The sequence below is a fragment of the Pseudophryne corroboree genome, chromosome 3 (assembly GCF_028390025.1).
Source record: "Pseudophryne corroboree isolate aPseCor3 chromosome 3, aPseCor3.hap2, whole genome shotgun sequence".
Classification (NCBI taxonomy): Eukaryota; Metazoa; Chordata; class Amphibia; order Anura; family Myobatrachidae; genus Pseudophryne; species Pseudophryne corroboree.
Window position 1 is genome coordinate 705,717,563 of NC_086446.1, and position 16,208 is coordinate 705,733,770.

At 46.6% G+C, this 16,208-nt stretch overlaps 1 protein-coding gene across 1 annotated transcript in view; it reads right to left on the reverse strand.

The window, feature by feature from the left end:
- LOC135056658 (alpha-2-macroglobulin-like) overlaps positions 1-16,208 on the reverse strand; it is a 256,362-nt gene that overhangs the window by 76,913 nt on the left and 163,241 nt on the right. Inside the window, exons 25-27 of the mRNA XM_063962104.1 lie at positions 11,999-12,074; positions 7,876-8,032; positions 6,137-6,205 (exon numbers count right to left, since the gene is read on the reverse strand). Of these exons, the coding sequence (XP_063818174.1) occupies positions 6,137-6,205; positions 7,876-8,032; positions 11,999-12,074 (302 nt within the window). The remainder of the gene's footprint in view (positions 1-6,136; positions 6,206-7,875; positions 8,033-11,998; positions 12,075-16,208) is intronic.

The window sequence follows — 16,208 nt, forward strand, 5'->3', positions numbered from 1 at the left end:
GATGGTGAGGTGGTTTGTTTAAGTCAGGCACCCGGGGAGACACCTGTTGTCCGTGGTAGGAATATGGCCGTTGACATGCCTGGTGAAAATACCAAAAAAATCAGCTCTTCGGTGTGGAAGTATTTCACCAGAAATGCGGACAACAGGTGTCAAGCCGTGTGTTCCCTTTGTCAAGCTGTAATAAGTAGGGGTAAGGACGTTAACCACCTCGGAACATCCTCCCTTATACGTCACCTGCAGCGCATTCATAATAAGTCAGTGACAAGTTCAAAAACTTGGGCCGACAGCGGAAGCAGTCCACTGACCAGTAAATCCCTTCCTCTTGTAACCAAGCTCACGCAAACCACCCCACCGACTCCCTCAGTGTCAATTTCCTCCTTCCCCAGGAATGCCAATAGTCCTGCAGGCCATGTCACTGGCAATTCTGACGATTCCTCTCCTGCCTGGGATTCCTCCGATGCATCCTTGCGTGTAACGCCTACTGCTGCTGGCGCTGCTGTTGTTGCTGCTGGGAGTCGATGGTCATCCCAGAGGGGAAGTCGTAAGACCACTTTTACTACTTCCACCAAGCAATTGACTGTCCAACAGTCCTTTGCGAGGAAGATGAAATATCACAGCAGTCATCCTACTGCAAAGCGGATAACTGAGGCCTTGACATCCTGGGTGGTGAGAAACGTGGTTCCGGTATCCATCATTACTGCAGAGCCAACTAGAGACTTGTTGGAGGTACTGTGTCCCCGGTACCAAATACCATCTAGGTTCCATTTCTCTAGGCAGGCGATACCGAAAATGTACACAGACCTCAGAAAAAGAGTCACCAGTGTCCTAAAAAATGCAGCTGTACCCAATGTCCACTTAACCACGGACATGTGGACAAGTGGAGCAGGGCAGGGTCAGGACTATATGACTGTGACAGCCCACTGGGTAGATGTATGGACTCCCGCCGCAAGAACAGCAGCGGCGGCACCAGTAGCAGCATCTCGCAAACGCCAACTCTTTCCTAGGCAGGCTACGCTTTGTATCACCGGTTTCCAGAATACGCACACAGCTGAAAACCTCTTACGGCAACTGAGGAAGATCATCGCGGAATGGCTTACCCCAATTGGACTCTCCTGTGGATTTGTGGCATCGGACAACGCCAGCAATATTGTGTGTGCATTAAATCTGGGCCAATTCCAGCACGTCCCATGTTTTGCACATACCTTGAATTTGGTGGTGCAGAATTTTTTAAAAAACGACAGGGGCGTGCAAGAGATGCTGTCGGTGGCCAGAAGAATTGCGGGACACTTTCGGCGTACAGGCACCATGTACAGAAAACTGGAGCACCACCAAAAACTACTGAACCTGCCCTGCCATCATCTGAAGCAAGAAGTGGTAACGAGGTGGAATTCAACCCTGTATATGCTTCAGAGGTTGGAGGAGCAGCAAAAGGCCATTCAAGCCTATACAATTGAGCACGATATAGGAGGTGGGATGCACCTGTCTCAAGCGCAGTGGAGAATGATTTCAACGTTGTGCAAGGTTCTGATGCCCTTTGAACTTGCCACACGTGAAGTCAGTTCAGACACTGCCAGCCTGAGTCAGGTCATTCCCCTCATCAGGCTTTTGCAGAAGAAGCTGGAGACATTGAAGGAGGAGCTAACACGGAGCGATTCCGCTAGGCATGTGGGACTTGTGGATGGAGCCCTTAATTCGCTTAGCAAGGATTCACGGGTGGTCAATCTGTTGAAATCAGAGCACTACATTTTGGCCACCGTGCTCGATCCTAGATTTAAAGCCTACCTTGGATCTCTCTTTCCGGCAGACACAAGTCTGCTGGGGTTCAAACACCTGCTGGTGAGTAAATCGTCAAGTCAAGCGGAACGCGACCTGTCAACAACATCTCCTCCTTCACATTCTCCCGCAACTTGGGGTGCGAGGAAAAGGCTCAGAATTCCGAGCCCACCCGCTGGCGGTGATGCAGGGCAGTCTGGAGCGACTGCTGATGCTGACATCTGGTCCGGACTGAAGGACCTGACAACGATTACGGACATGTCGTCTACTGTCACTGCATATGATTCTCTCCCCATTGAAAGAATGGTGGAGGATTATATGAGTGACCGCATCCAAGTAGGCACGTCACACAGTCCGTACTTATACTGGCAGGAAAAAGAGGCAATTTGGAGGCCCTTGCACAAACTGGCTTTATTCTACCTAAGTTGCCCTCCCACAAGTGTGTACTCCGAAAGAGTGTTTAGTGCCGCCGCTCACCTTGTCAGCAATCGGCGTACGAGGTTACATCCAGAAAATGTGGAGAAGATGATGTTCATTAAAATGAATTATAATCAATTCCTCCGTGGAGACATTGACCAGCAGCAATTGCCTCAACAAAGTACACAGGGAGCTGAGATGGTGGATTCCAGTGGGGACGAATTGATAATCTGTGAGGAGGGGGATGTACACGGTGATATATCGGAGGATGATGATGAGGTGGACATCTTGCCTCTGTAGAGCCAGTTTGTGCAAGGAGAGATTAATTGCTTCTTTTTTGGTGGGGGTCCAAACCAACCCGTCATATCAGTCACAGTCGTGTGGCAGACCCTGTCACTGAAATGATGGGTTGGTTAAAGTGTGCATGTCCTGTTTATACAACATAAGGGTGGGTGGGAGGGCCCAAGGACAATTCCATCTTGCACCTCTTTTTTCTTTTCTTTTTCTTTGCGTCATGTGCTGTTTGGGGAGGGTTTTTTGGAAGGGACATCCTGCGTGACACTGCAGTGCCACTCCTAGATGGGCCCGGTGTTTGTGTCGGCCACTAGGGTCGCTTATCTTACTCACACAGCTACCTCATTGCGCCTCTTTTTTTCTTTGCGTCATGTGCTGTTTGGGGAGGGTTTTTTGGAAGGGACATCCTGCGTGACACTGCAGTGACACTCCTAGATGGGCCCGGTGTTTGTGTCGGCCACTAGGGTCACTTATCTTACTCACACAGCTACCTCATTGCACCTCTTTTTTTCTTTGCGTCATGTGCTGTTTGGGGAGGGTTTTTTGGAAGGGACATCCTGCGTGACACTGCAGTGCCACTCCTAGATGGGCCCGGTGTTTGTGTCGGCCACTAGGGTCGCTAATCTTACTCACACAGCTACCTCATTGCGCCTCTTTTTTTCTTTGCGTCATGTGCTGTTTGGGGAGGGTTTTTTGGAAGGGCCATCCTGCGTGACACTGCAGTGCCACTCCTAGATGGGCCCGGTGTTTGTGTCGGCCACTAGGGTCGCTTATCTTACTCACACAGCGACCTCGGTGCAAATTTTAGGACTAAAAATAATATTGTGAGGTGTGAGGTATTCAGAATAGACTGAAAATGAGTGGAAATTATGGTTTTTGAGGTTAATAATACTTTGGGATCAAAATGACCGCCAAATTCTATGATTTAAGCTGTTTTTTAGGTTTTTTGGAAAAAAACACCCGAATCCAAAACACACCCGAATCCGACAAAAAAAATTCGGTGAGGTTTTGCCAAAACGCGGTCGAACCCAAAACACGGCCGCGGAACCGAACCCAATACCAAAACACAAAACCCGAAAAATTTCCGGCGCTCATCTCTACTGTTAACTGGGTTCAGATCACAAGTTGTACGGTGTGATTGGTGTGGCTGGTATGAGTCTTACCCGGGATTCAATATCCTTCCTTATTATGTACGCTCGTCCGGGCACAGTATCCAAACTGAGGCTTGGAGGAGGGTCATAGGGGGAGGAGCCAGTGCACACCACCTGATCCTTAAGCTTTTATTTTGTGCCCTGTCTCCTGCGGAGCCGCTATTCCCCATGGTCCTTACGGAGTCCCAGCATCCACTACGGACTACGAGAAATAGATTTATCGGTAAGTAAAATCTTATTTTTCTAACCATGCTTCAGCTTGTTTTGACTATTCTGCTTGTTACTCTCCTGACCTGGGTTTATTTTTGATTCCTCTTCCATTTCCACAACATGGACTGTCCATTGACTACTCTCTGTTGCTGCTAACCCTGAAATTTGCTGGTTTATCATTTTGCTCCTTAGTTGCCTGCCCTGACCCAGTTGTTAGCCACCTGTTTCTGGACTCTGCTTTATTTTTTACTCTCTGCTGCGCTGTTATTTATTTATTACCAGTTTCTTATATAGCGCAGCAAATTCTGTTGCGCTTTACAATTGGAAATAACAATGATAAAACAAAACAATGATATAACAAAACTGGGTAATAACAAACAGTCATAGAGGTAGTATGGATTTTGTTTCACTATCCATACTGTCATATTAGTATATTTCATTCTGCTACAGTATATGTGTAGTCTTGGTATAACGAACTTGACTCATAACATATCTTCCACCGTTGACTGTCCCAACTTGTACTACCTGCACTATGGAGCAGATGTACTAACAAGGCACGTTTGTCAGAGAAAAACTCACTCCTGCTTTGACTGCTACCGCTGCAAATTGGGAGGCGTCTACCGCAGTTATTACTAAAATAGACCCACCCAGGAGGGTGAATATGGGTGTGGTATGTGTGACCGCAGTCAGCATACCTCTGCTGAGATCCTGGCAGCGAGTGGGAATAGTCCCAGTTGGTCGGTATGCTGACGTCGGGATTGTGAGGAGGCAGAATGTAGGGTGAGGTATTGTGATCGGCAGTCTCCTGACCGACGGTCACATAACTACATACCGGTGAATGTTATGCCACCCCCTCGGCGGTAACAGCAGAAACTCAAGCTGTCTCTGCACTGTGTGTAACTCTCCTCCTCCGCATCCCGTTCAGGGCAGCAGCGGCAGATATATATTTTTTAAAAGCCAACTTTATTGTTAGTCAACCAGTGAGGAGAAGCAGATACCGGCAGCTACAGGAGGCGATATCAGTGTTGGAAAAGACATCCGATGGTAAGTGACTTCTCCTCTTAGTAACACCCAGGACACTTAGCGCTATCATAGGTGTCTATGGCAGTTCTAGTTACCAAGGTGCAGCTGATATTGTAGCCTGCTGTTAGCATCGGCGGGCTGCAGACAGAGAATATCCCTTTAGCACATACTGAGAAGGTATATTATATACATGGATTTTCTCTGCCTTTAGCATTTTACCCCCCTTTTTCCCCTTAGTATATAGACCCCTAAGTCGTAGGGTAAAGAAAATTCTCATGAGCACACTGCACTATGGGGAGATTGATCAAATCTTGGAGAGAGTTAAGTGGAGAAATTGCCCATGCCAACCAATGAGCTTCTATCATTTTATTGGCTGTGCTAGAAAAACAATAGCTAGAATCTAATCGGTTGGGCAACTTCTCCGCAATGTACATATATGTGTAAATCGGGGGATTATTCCAAAAGTTTATACAAATACTGGGTGTATTCATCATAACACGGTTTATAAACTCATCAGTAAGGTCTAATTTCTAAAAGTTGAGAGTTTTGTCTTCAACTGTAAGTCATTGTTTTCCTTTTTCACTTATTTGTTTATGTACTCTGTAATGGGCGCTGCGGATCCCTTATGGTGCCATATAAATAAAGGATAATAATAATAACAATAATATTCTATATATCTAATTAACAAATTCCTACATTTTTTAATAGCACAAGTTTCAACATAATCAGAGATATGCTTTTGCTATAATTAACTAAGGGTAACAAACACTTTATATTTCACATCTTAATAACTGTCATGGGTAGAAAATTAGGGTAATATCAATAATATAATGGGCAGTATGGATGGGGTAATGGTTAACATTACTGCCTCACAGCACTGAGGTCATGGGTTCAATTCCTACCATGGCCCTAACTGTGTGGAGTTTGTATATTCTCCCCGTACTTGCGTGGGTTTCCTCCGGGTACTCCGGCTTCCTCCCACAATCCAAAAATATACTGGTAGGTTAATTGGCTCCCAACAAAATTAACCCTAGCGTGAATGTGTGTGTGTGTACATGTGGTAGGGAATATAGATTGTAAGCTCCACTGGGCAGGGACTGATGTGAATGGGCAAATATTCTCTGTACAGTGCTGGAGAATATGTGTGCGCTATATAAATAACTGGCAATAAATAATAATATATTTCTATTTTATGTTCAGCTGTTTTTAGCTTGTCCGATGCGACAAGAAGCTGCATCAATAAAATGCTATGAGATAAGATCACTTACATTGCAGACCACGTGATGTTCCAGCAGTGAGATAACGACATAGGCTGTATTTGCAACTACATTTTCTGCCTATAGGGAAATGGAAAAACAGAGATCTCTGACTGATATTCAAAAGTATTATAACATTTATTAGATGAACTGAAAGTCTTTCTATAAGGTTACCAAGTCTCAGAAATAATGTACAGTAGAGTTATTGTTCAGAAGTAACTTTAATACATTTGTGCTGTTATTTATAAGAGTTGCTCTCCAAATCTTTGTCCACAAAGAGATTATCCTATACAGTACTTAGAGCTCTGCTGGGATTAACAAATTTATGCTAAAGCATCACTGTACAATGTACAGTACAGTATATGGTAGAAATGATTTTATGTTTTCTGTGCAGTTATTATTTATCCATTTCATTGTATGCATGATTTATTAAAAAAGCCACCTTTATGTTTATTAAAATAGTAAAGGCTGCAATGTCAGATATCAAGCACGTACATATTGAAGCACAAAACCCTTAACTTAGAATATGTTGTATTTGCTGTCATGCCTATGGCAGCATAACATCTAAATATGGCTGGTTATAGTATAATAGGTTAACAGTCAAGAGGTCAAACATGTCTAGGTTGTCACCAAATGGTCAACATGCACAAGGTCAGCACGGAAATGGTCGACACATGAAAATGTCGACATGTTTTTTCTGGTGTCAAAATTTACCATACAGCACGTGGAACACCAGTTAGTCTATTGTGTCCTCTTGCTATGCTTCGGGCAAGGCTTCTGCTCCCAATTGTAGTCCACGTGGGTTGTAAAGTATGAAAAAGTAAAAAACAAAAAACAAAACCTTGATGTCGACCATGTGTGTGTCGACCTACTGACTACTGACCTTTTAAATGTCGAGCTATCATCCGAAATACACAAATATGGCTGTTCTAGTGCTCTAGTTTTACTACTCTATTTGGAGTTAGTAAATACTGTGTACATACTGTACAAATCTTAATAACTCATCTGAAATAGTGTTTTTATGGGTTAATGTTCTATTTTAGTCTGATTGCAATGGCAAATCAGCAAATTTTTACCTCTGAAAAGCAGCCATACTTTACATTTCTAGAATAGATCCAAATTCTAGTAGTACAATTAACATCAGAATATTGTTTATTGTGCTACATGGGATCTGGTTAGCATCCCAACAGTCAGGATGCCGGCAGTCATGTGACCAACACCGGAATCCCGACACCACTCGAAATCCTTGCGCCGGAGCACCGACCGCCGATATCCCGAAGTTAAGTATCAGGGTCACTGATATGGTTAGGGCCTCAAGGGGTGGGGAGGGGGATAGGGTTAGGCACCCCCGAGTCTGAGCCCTAGCCGCCACCCCCAGAGTCTCAGCTCTAGCCGCCACCCCACCCCAGATGGGTTAAGGTTATGGTAGGGGACGGGAGGTGTACCCCGTCACCTGTTGGCATTCTCATTGTTGGAACAGCCAGTGTCGATCATGTGACTGCTGACATCCCGACAGCCGGGATCACATACTCAACCCTGCTACATATTCTCATTGAAGGCGGGATGTACTAAGCCTTGAAAAGTGTTAATTTCACCTGCTTACTGCCACGGACTGTGTTTGAAAAATGTAATTTAGGAGCTGGTTGGCTGGTACTTTATCACAGTGAAATTACTGTACATTACATTAATTGCTTAGTACATCCTGCCCACAATGAGAACTCCAGTGAAAAATGTAATAGATTTGTGCATACCTCTAGATCATTATTAAAGTAAGATTCTGATACTTCAAAACACCCATTTGGTAACTGTTCATTCTGCAGCCATGTCACAGCTTGCTGGATGATGCTCTGATCTATGTAGATGAAGTCCTCAGCACTGCTGAAAGCCTTTACTACTAATGCTGTGATCCTGTAATAGGGTTCAAAATATTGGTTATTAAATATAAAATAAATCTATTATTGGTACACTGTTCAAGCATTAACTAATAGTATATTTTTAAATGAAAAACATCTCTACTATATATATAATATACAGTGCATTCGGATAGTATTCACAGCGCTTCACTTTTTCCACATTTTGTGATGTTACAGCCTTTGTTATGATCTACTGTATGTACTCGGAGCCCGAGAGACAGGGTGGCAATAGATGAGCTCCAAATACAGAAACGTGATGCTGCAGTTCAAACTGAGATTTGCAGCAACCCCTAACGTAAAACCCTGACTCCGTAGTCCTTCCCTAGTGGTCGATTAACGCCTGCGAGACTATGGTTTCTTGGGCCCATGGCTGCCGCGTTTGAACGGGCGGATTAGTCTGCCCAAAGTCCGATGCCACCGGTCTTAGTAGGTGACAAGGCGTTAACCGAGACAGAAAGAGAACAAGGGAAAAATTAACTAAGACAGACAAAAAGGCGAAAGGGGAAATTACAGAAAATAATAAACTACTTTATGTGCGGCGCGGCCGCCAAGACAAAACCGTAACCAAGGTAACGCTGCCCAAATGCCAAATACGAATCCGTCGTAGTTTGGCAAGGACAACAGTGGCGGAACCTCCGCAGAAAACACAATGACAAGAAGATTAGAATTATACGGCTTCAGCCGTAAGGTGCCGCAGAGCCGCAACTCACGACGCCGGAGAAGGTGCACGAAGAAGCAACAGTACCACAAGGCTGAAGATTCAGGGTCACTAGACTGGAAGGCTGGAACAGATGCAGGAATGAACTGGCTGAAAACAGGGACACTCCAGAGGCAGGATACAAGCTCCACAGGAAGCTATCACCGGCGAGGTTGTAATGTGCTGGCTCCCATAAAAAGGCCCTGCTGGCAAATCACAGGAGAGCCAGCACGACCAGCCCCCAGACCCTAATTGCTCAACTGTTATGTGGTGCGCTGAGCGCGGCGTCCCAGCTGCTTAGTAAAAGCCGGGACTGCAGTGCAGGGCGGCCGTCCGGCATCTCCGGTTGCTAGGCAACCGGCCGGGGACAGGGAGTCAGCGGCAAAAGTTACGCGCCGGGCCTGTTGCCTAGCAAAGGCCGGGCGTCGGCGCGACCCGCCGCCGCTGACAGCCTTATTCCAAAATGGAATAAATTAATTTTCCCCCACAAAATTCTACACACAATACCCCATAATGACAACGTAAAAAAAGTTTGACATTTTTGCTAGTTTATTAAAAATAAAAACCTAAGAAATCACATGTACATAAGTATTCACAGCCTTTGCCATTAAGCTCAAAATTGAGCTCAGGTGCATCATGTTTCCACTGATAATCCTTGAGATGTTGCTACAGCTTAATTGGAGTCCACCTGTGGTAAATTCAGTTAATTGGACATGATTTGGAAAGGAACACACCTGTCTATATAAGGTCCCACACTTGACAGTGCAAGTCAAAGGAACTGTCTGTAGACCTCCGAGACAGGATTGTCTCGAGGCACAAATCTGGGGAAGGGTACAGAAAAATATCTGCTGCTTTGAAGGACCCAATGAGCACAGTTGCCTCCATCATCCGTAAATGGAAGAAGTTCGGAACCACCAGGACTCTTCTTAGAGCTGGCCGGTGGTCTAAACTGAGCGATCGGGGGAGAAGGGCCCTGGTCATGGAAGTGACCAAGAACCCAACGGTCACTCTGTCAGAGCTACAGCATTCCTCTGTGGAGAGAGGAGAACCTTCCAGAAGGACAACCATCTCTGCAGCAATCCACCAATCAGACCTGTATGGTAGAGTGGCCAGACGGAAGCCACTTCTTAGTAAAAAGCACATGGCAGCCCACCTGGAGTTTGCCAAAATGCACCTGAAGGACTCTCAGACCATGAGAAACAAAATTCTCTGGTCTGATGAGGCAAAGATTAAACTCTTTGGCGTGAATACCAGGCGTCATGTTTGGAGGAAACCAGGCACCGCTCATCACCAGGCCAATACCGTCCCTGCAGTGAAGCATGGTGGTGGCAGCATCATGCTGTGGGGATGTTTTTCAGCGGCAGGAACTGGGAGACTAGTCAGGATAGAGGGAAAGATGAATGCAGCAATGTACAGAGAAATCCTGGATGAAAACCTGCTCCAGAGCGCTCTTGACCTCAGACTGGGTTGGCGGTTCATCTTTCAGAAGGACAATGACCCTAAGTATGCAGCCAAGATATCAATGGAGTGGATTCAGGACAACTCTGTGAATGTCCTTGAGTGGCCCAGCCAGAGCCCAGACTTGAATCCGATTGAACATCTCTGGAGAGATCTGAAAATAGCTGTACACTGATGCTTCCCATCCATCCTAATGGAGCTTGAGAGGTGCTGCCAAGAGGAATGGGCGAAACTGCCCAAGGATAGGTGCACCAAGCTTGTGGCATCATATTCAAAAAGACTTGAGGCTGTAATTGCTGCTAAAGGTACATCAACAAAGTATTGAGCAAAGGCTGTGAATACTTAGGTACATGTAATTTCTTTGTTTTTTATTTTTAATAAATTAGCAACATTCTCAAAAACAATGACATTTTTCACGTTGTCATTATAGGGTATTGTGTGTAGAATTTTGAGGCAAAAAATGAATTTATTCCAGTTTGGAATAAGGCTGTAACATAACAAAATGTAGAAAAAGTGAAGTGCTGTGAATACTTTCCAGATGCACTGTATCTAGCTGCTATACTGAAGTAAGAGTAAAAGGGGGGTATTCACTATATTTTTAGGACAAATGGGGATTCGCCCTATTCAGGCATTTTTCACGGGTTGGCTTTGGGTAACCAGCGTTTGGGATCCCGCCAGTCACCATACCAATGCCGGGATCCCGAGCTTTAGATTGCCGGTGGGGGGGGGGGGCGCGAGCGCAACAAAGCCCCTCGTGGGCTCACTGTGCTCGCCACGCAGCAGGCTCGGTGGCTCGCTACGCTCACCACAGGTTCTGTTCCCACGAGTGGAAATAGTCCCTGTCAGTCAGCATGCCGACTGTCAGTCTGTTAATTTGTCCTGGCATCTGTATAGTGACCGTCGGTCGGTCACATAACTACATCCCTTTTTCGCCATTGACGTTTCAGTAAAAAAAAAGGTGAAAAGGCACTGGCAAAAATGCCTTGAAAATGGGTGAAAACGGCCCGCAATTGAATATGCAGGGGGGCGAATTCAATAGCTCCGTTTGAAATTGGCTTTTATTATGGCTTCACCCATTGTGATATTGACCTTGTATTAATGGTAATGTATGTTTTTCCTAACTGTGATTACTTCTTTAAAAAGTCATGAGGCCAATGAAAATTGCATCCCTTGCCCCCACCGGTGACGTAAGTCATCCAAGAAACCTAACTTTGCGAGTGACTGCTTACTAGACCCCATTCAAGTCATTAGCCCTGCCCCCGGGCACCACACTTTCCCTGTCTATACCTGTCTGGGGTGTCCTGTCTTTGCTTGTGATAGCTGTCATTGGAAAGGCAGGGAGGGAGAGATTACAGCCTCCCCGTATGGTCCAGACCCAGGGGCTGACTGGGTAGGGGGGCAGGGTGCCAGCTGCCCCCCGGGCCATTGCAGTTTAAGTGTTTCAGGGCCATCTGACTGCAGATTCCCTGTGAAAAGCTGGGCCACTTGCTTGAGTCTGCCCCCAGGCTGAAAGTTGCCAGCCAGCCCCTGTCCAGACCGTTCCTGTTATTACACCATCTCCAGACCATATGGAGAGGCAGCAATCCCTCACTCCCTGCCTCCCCAGGGACAGGCACCTCCCCCCCCAGAGACCGGCTGGATGTGGTTGAGCACTACAAGCTCCAGAATTGCAGAGTTTGTTTCAGGTAGCCAGCCCGGTCCAGCATTCCAGGGTCTGGACCTTTCTGGTTTTTACCCCTTGCAATGTTTCACACATGCTCACTGTCAGATTGTTCAGATGAATTCATATAAATGTTTTATACATACCAGAAATTAGGATCAGAGCCTGGAAACGGTCCATATGAGCCACTTTCATTTTTAAATGTCAGTTGTCTCTGGTAACCTACAGGATAAAGACATGTCAGTCAGTAATAAATCTCTGTAGGTTCCGCTTTTGCCAACCACTTTTTTTTTTTTATAGAATTTATAGAAACAATGATAAATTACCATTTTTTACTTATTATCAGTGAGAGATAACCACTGGATTTTACTAAAAGTGTAAACAATGGAATTGCAATTAAACAATCCATTCCAATTGTATTTAAATTGAAAAATAAACCGATTCCTGTATTAAGAAAACCACCTACGAACAAGGTGATGTTTAGGAAAAGAAAGCAATTTTACCCCCTTTGTGTGAATCCGCATTAATAATGTTCAGCTAATTCAGCAGTGGGCACAGCATCAATGGCAGTTGCAAATGGGCAATGTATTTTAGTGGTCATGTATTTCTGAATCCACCCGCACATCTATAATGGGTGCATATCTGGTACTGGGGGGGGGGGGGGGGGGATATATGTGTACCTGGCACTGGGGGGGCAGTATATGTGTACCTGGCACTGGGGGGAGGCATATGTGTACCTGGTACTGGGGGGGGGCATATTTGGCACTGGGGGGTATATCTGTACCTGGCACTGGGGGGGGGGGCATATTTGGCACGGGGGGTATATGTGTAGCTGGCACTTGGGGGGGCATATTTGGCACTGGGGGTATATGTGTACCTGGCACTGGAGGGGCATATGGGGCACTGGGGGCATATGTGTATCTGACACTGTGAGGGAATATCTGGCACTAAGGGCATATGTGGCACTGGGAGCACAGGCCTAGCAACAAGCATTACCCCCTGGTTACAAGCACAACACCCAGCTCATGAAATCCCTGGCAACAAGCATTACCCTGTAGCAAAGAGCATGACACCCAGTGCATGAAACACCTGGCAACGAATATTACCCCCTGGCAACAAATTTTAAACCCAGCACATGATACCTCTGACAACAAGCATAACACCAGCGCATGAAACCCCTGGCAACGAGCATGACAACCTGAGCATGAAAACCCCTGGCACCGTGCATAGAACCAAGAGCGTGAAACCCCTGGCAACGAGCAGATAATTTAAAAGTAATTAGAAGCCTTATTGTAGGACTTAATGTGTAATGGGCATTGCGGTATGTGGCATAATGTATCACGGACATTGCGGTGTGTGCCATAATGTGTCACAGGCATTACGGTGTGTGGTATACTATATCACGGGCATTGTGGTATGTGGTATAATGTCTCAGGGGCATTGCAGGGTGTGGCATAATGTAAAACGGGCATTGCGGTGTGTGGCATAGGGTATAACGGGCATTGCGGTTTGTGTCACAGGCATTACAGTGTGTGGTATACTATATCACGGGCATTTTGTGGTATGTGCTATAATGTCTCAGGTGCATTGCAGTGTGTGGCATAATGTATCACAGATATTGCAGTGTGTGGCATAATGTATCATGGACATTGCGGTGTGTGTCATAATGTGTCACAGGCATTGTATGTGCTATAATGTATCAGGGGCATTGCAATGTGTAACATAATGTATAACAGGCATTGCGATGCGTGTCATAATGTGTCACAGACTTTACGGTGTGTGGAATAATGTGTCGGGGGCATTATGGTGTGTGGCATATTGTGTGTGGCATAATGTCTAAGGGCCATTGCAGTATGTAGCATAATGTATACTGGGCATTACTATAAGGAGGAAAAATTACTAATAATGTAAGGGGCATGAATCAGGATTATTTTTTTTCCTGTGGTGGCCAACCTCTGGGCGTGCAGGTTGCAAAACTGAGGTATAAGGTAGTCTTTTCCTGCACCCCTTTATGCAAAGCCACGCCCATTTCAGCCAGGCCATGTCCCTTTTTGCGGCGTGCGCCAGTGGCGTGCGGTGAGGTCAGTGGCTGGTGAGGCACTACAGCCGTAATGTCCGCCGAATCTGCCGATGACCCCTACCGCCACCGAGCCAATGCCCGCTACTGCTCCTGAGTCGATGCCCGCTGCCACCGCCACCGGCTTACAAACTCGGCCACCATGAACTGACCCATCTCTCCGCCACTAATTTGCATCTCACTCCGATGCTGCCAATGCCCGCTGCCTGCCTGCTCATCATACTTGTGATATATTGTACATTTTTATAGAAAAAAAATGAGTGTTTGGTACTGGGAAGGGAGTGGGAGGAGGACATGAATGCAATTCTGTTGTCCAGGGCTTCCATTAACTTAATGGAGAAGGGTCTGAATGGGTTAAAAAATGTAAAAAAAAAAAATGCGTGAGGTCCCCCCTCCTAAGTATAACCAGCCTCGGGCTCTTTGAGCCGGTCCTGGTTGTTTAAATACTGGGGAAAAATTGGACAGGGGTTCCCCGTATTTAGACAACCAGCACCGGGCTCTTAGTCCGGTCCTGGTTCCAAAAATACGGGGGACAAAAGATGTAGTGGTCCCCCGTATTTTTAAAACCAGCACCGGGCTCCACTAGCCAGGGACATAATGCCACAGCCGGGGGACACATTTACGTAGGTCCCTGCGGCCGTGGCATTACCCCCCCAACTAGTCACCCCTGGCCGGGGTTCCCTGGAGGAGTGGGGACCCCTTAAATCAAGGGGTCCCCCCCCCCTCCAGGCACCCAAGGGCCAGGGGTGAAGCCCGAGGCTGTCCCCAGCACCCCTGGGCGGTGGGTGCCAGGCTGATAGTCATGAGTGTTAAAAAAAGAATATTGTTTTTTGTTGTGGAACTACAAGCCCCAGAAAGCCTCCCCGCTTGCTGGTACTTGGAGAACCTCAAGTACCAGCATTCGGGGAAATAACGGGCTCGCTGGTACTTGTAGTTCTACAACAACAAAAATACCCAAATAAAAACACAACACACACACCGTGAAAGTAACATTTTATTATAACACACTTACACACTCACACATACTTACCTACATCCCATGCCGAGAATCACGTCCACTTGTCCAGTAGAATCCTATAGCGGACCTGTAAAAATGAGAGATTACTTACCTACATCCCACGCAGAGAATCACGTCCACTTGTCCAGTAGAATCCTATAGCGGACCTGTAAAAATGAGAGATTACTTACCTACATCCCACGCAGAGAATCACGTCCACTTGTCCAGTAGAATCCAATAGTGGGACCTGTAAAAGTGAATGAAAATAAGGAGTTACAGAGGGGGAGAAGGAGAAGGAGAAGGAGAGAGAGAGAGAGAGAGAGAGAGAGAGAATACCTGCGTGCTGTTGTATGCGGACGGAGCAGCCGCCCGGAGAGAGCCGCACAGAGTACAAGTAGTCAGCGGGAGGGGAGGACGGAGCCGCCGGACTTTGGCAGCTGTCAGCTGCCCACAGGAAAGACGTCTGGTGCCTGTGTGCGGGAGGGGAGGACGGAGCCAGCGGAGCATGACAGGGGAGAGCAGCAGTCACTGCAGACCCACCGCTGCTGCTGCTCCCGTCCCAACTTCTGCCTCCCGCCGCGTCTTGGTGATTGGACAGCGGATCCAGTGCTGGATCCGCAGTCCAATCACAGCTGCCTCGCTGACATGGGAGTGGTGTCCCTGTCAGCGAGGCACTTTTTTCAGTGCCGCTTTGCCACTGTATTTCAATGGGCTTTTACAGCCCGGTGCTAGGCTCCACCCCCCGCTCTCTCCCCGTTCCTATTCTGTATGGGAGGCACTGCTAACAGTGCCTCCCAAAGTAATTTCACCCCAAAAAAATATGCCATTACATAAGGAAGATACTTATGACATAGAATATGTGTCATAAGTATCTTGTATGTATTCTTTTATTAATTAATCACAGGGGAGGCACTGCCTCCCCTGACTGCACGTCCCTGGCGTGCGCAGATTCATCGCTTTACTAGTGCCAATTATGGGAGGGGGGGGCACCAGAGAATGTTTTGGCTTGGGGGAGAAACATTTCTAGTTTTGCCCCTGCGTTTTCCTCTGCACTCGTGATAGTTAACAGAGGGGTGGCTCTTCAGACACAGACGTGTCACAGCCAAGTAGCATCGGTGGCCATGTTCCCATGGACATTCTGGCCAACAACAGGATTGCGCTAATATTCAATTAGCAGCAGATTAGAGATGCTGCCTGTGTGCATCTCACACGAATTCCTTCGGGTTCCGAATTAGCATAAACTCGCTGTTTCAATACGTACAAAGACGCAGTTGTGCCGGGA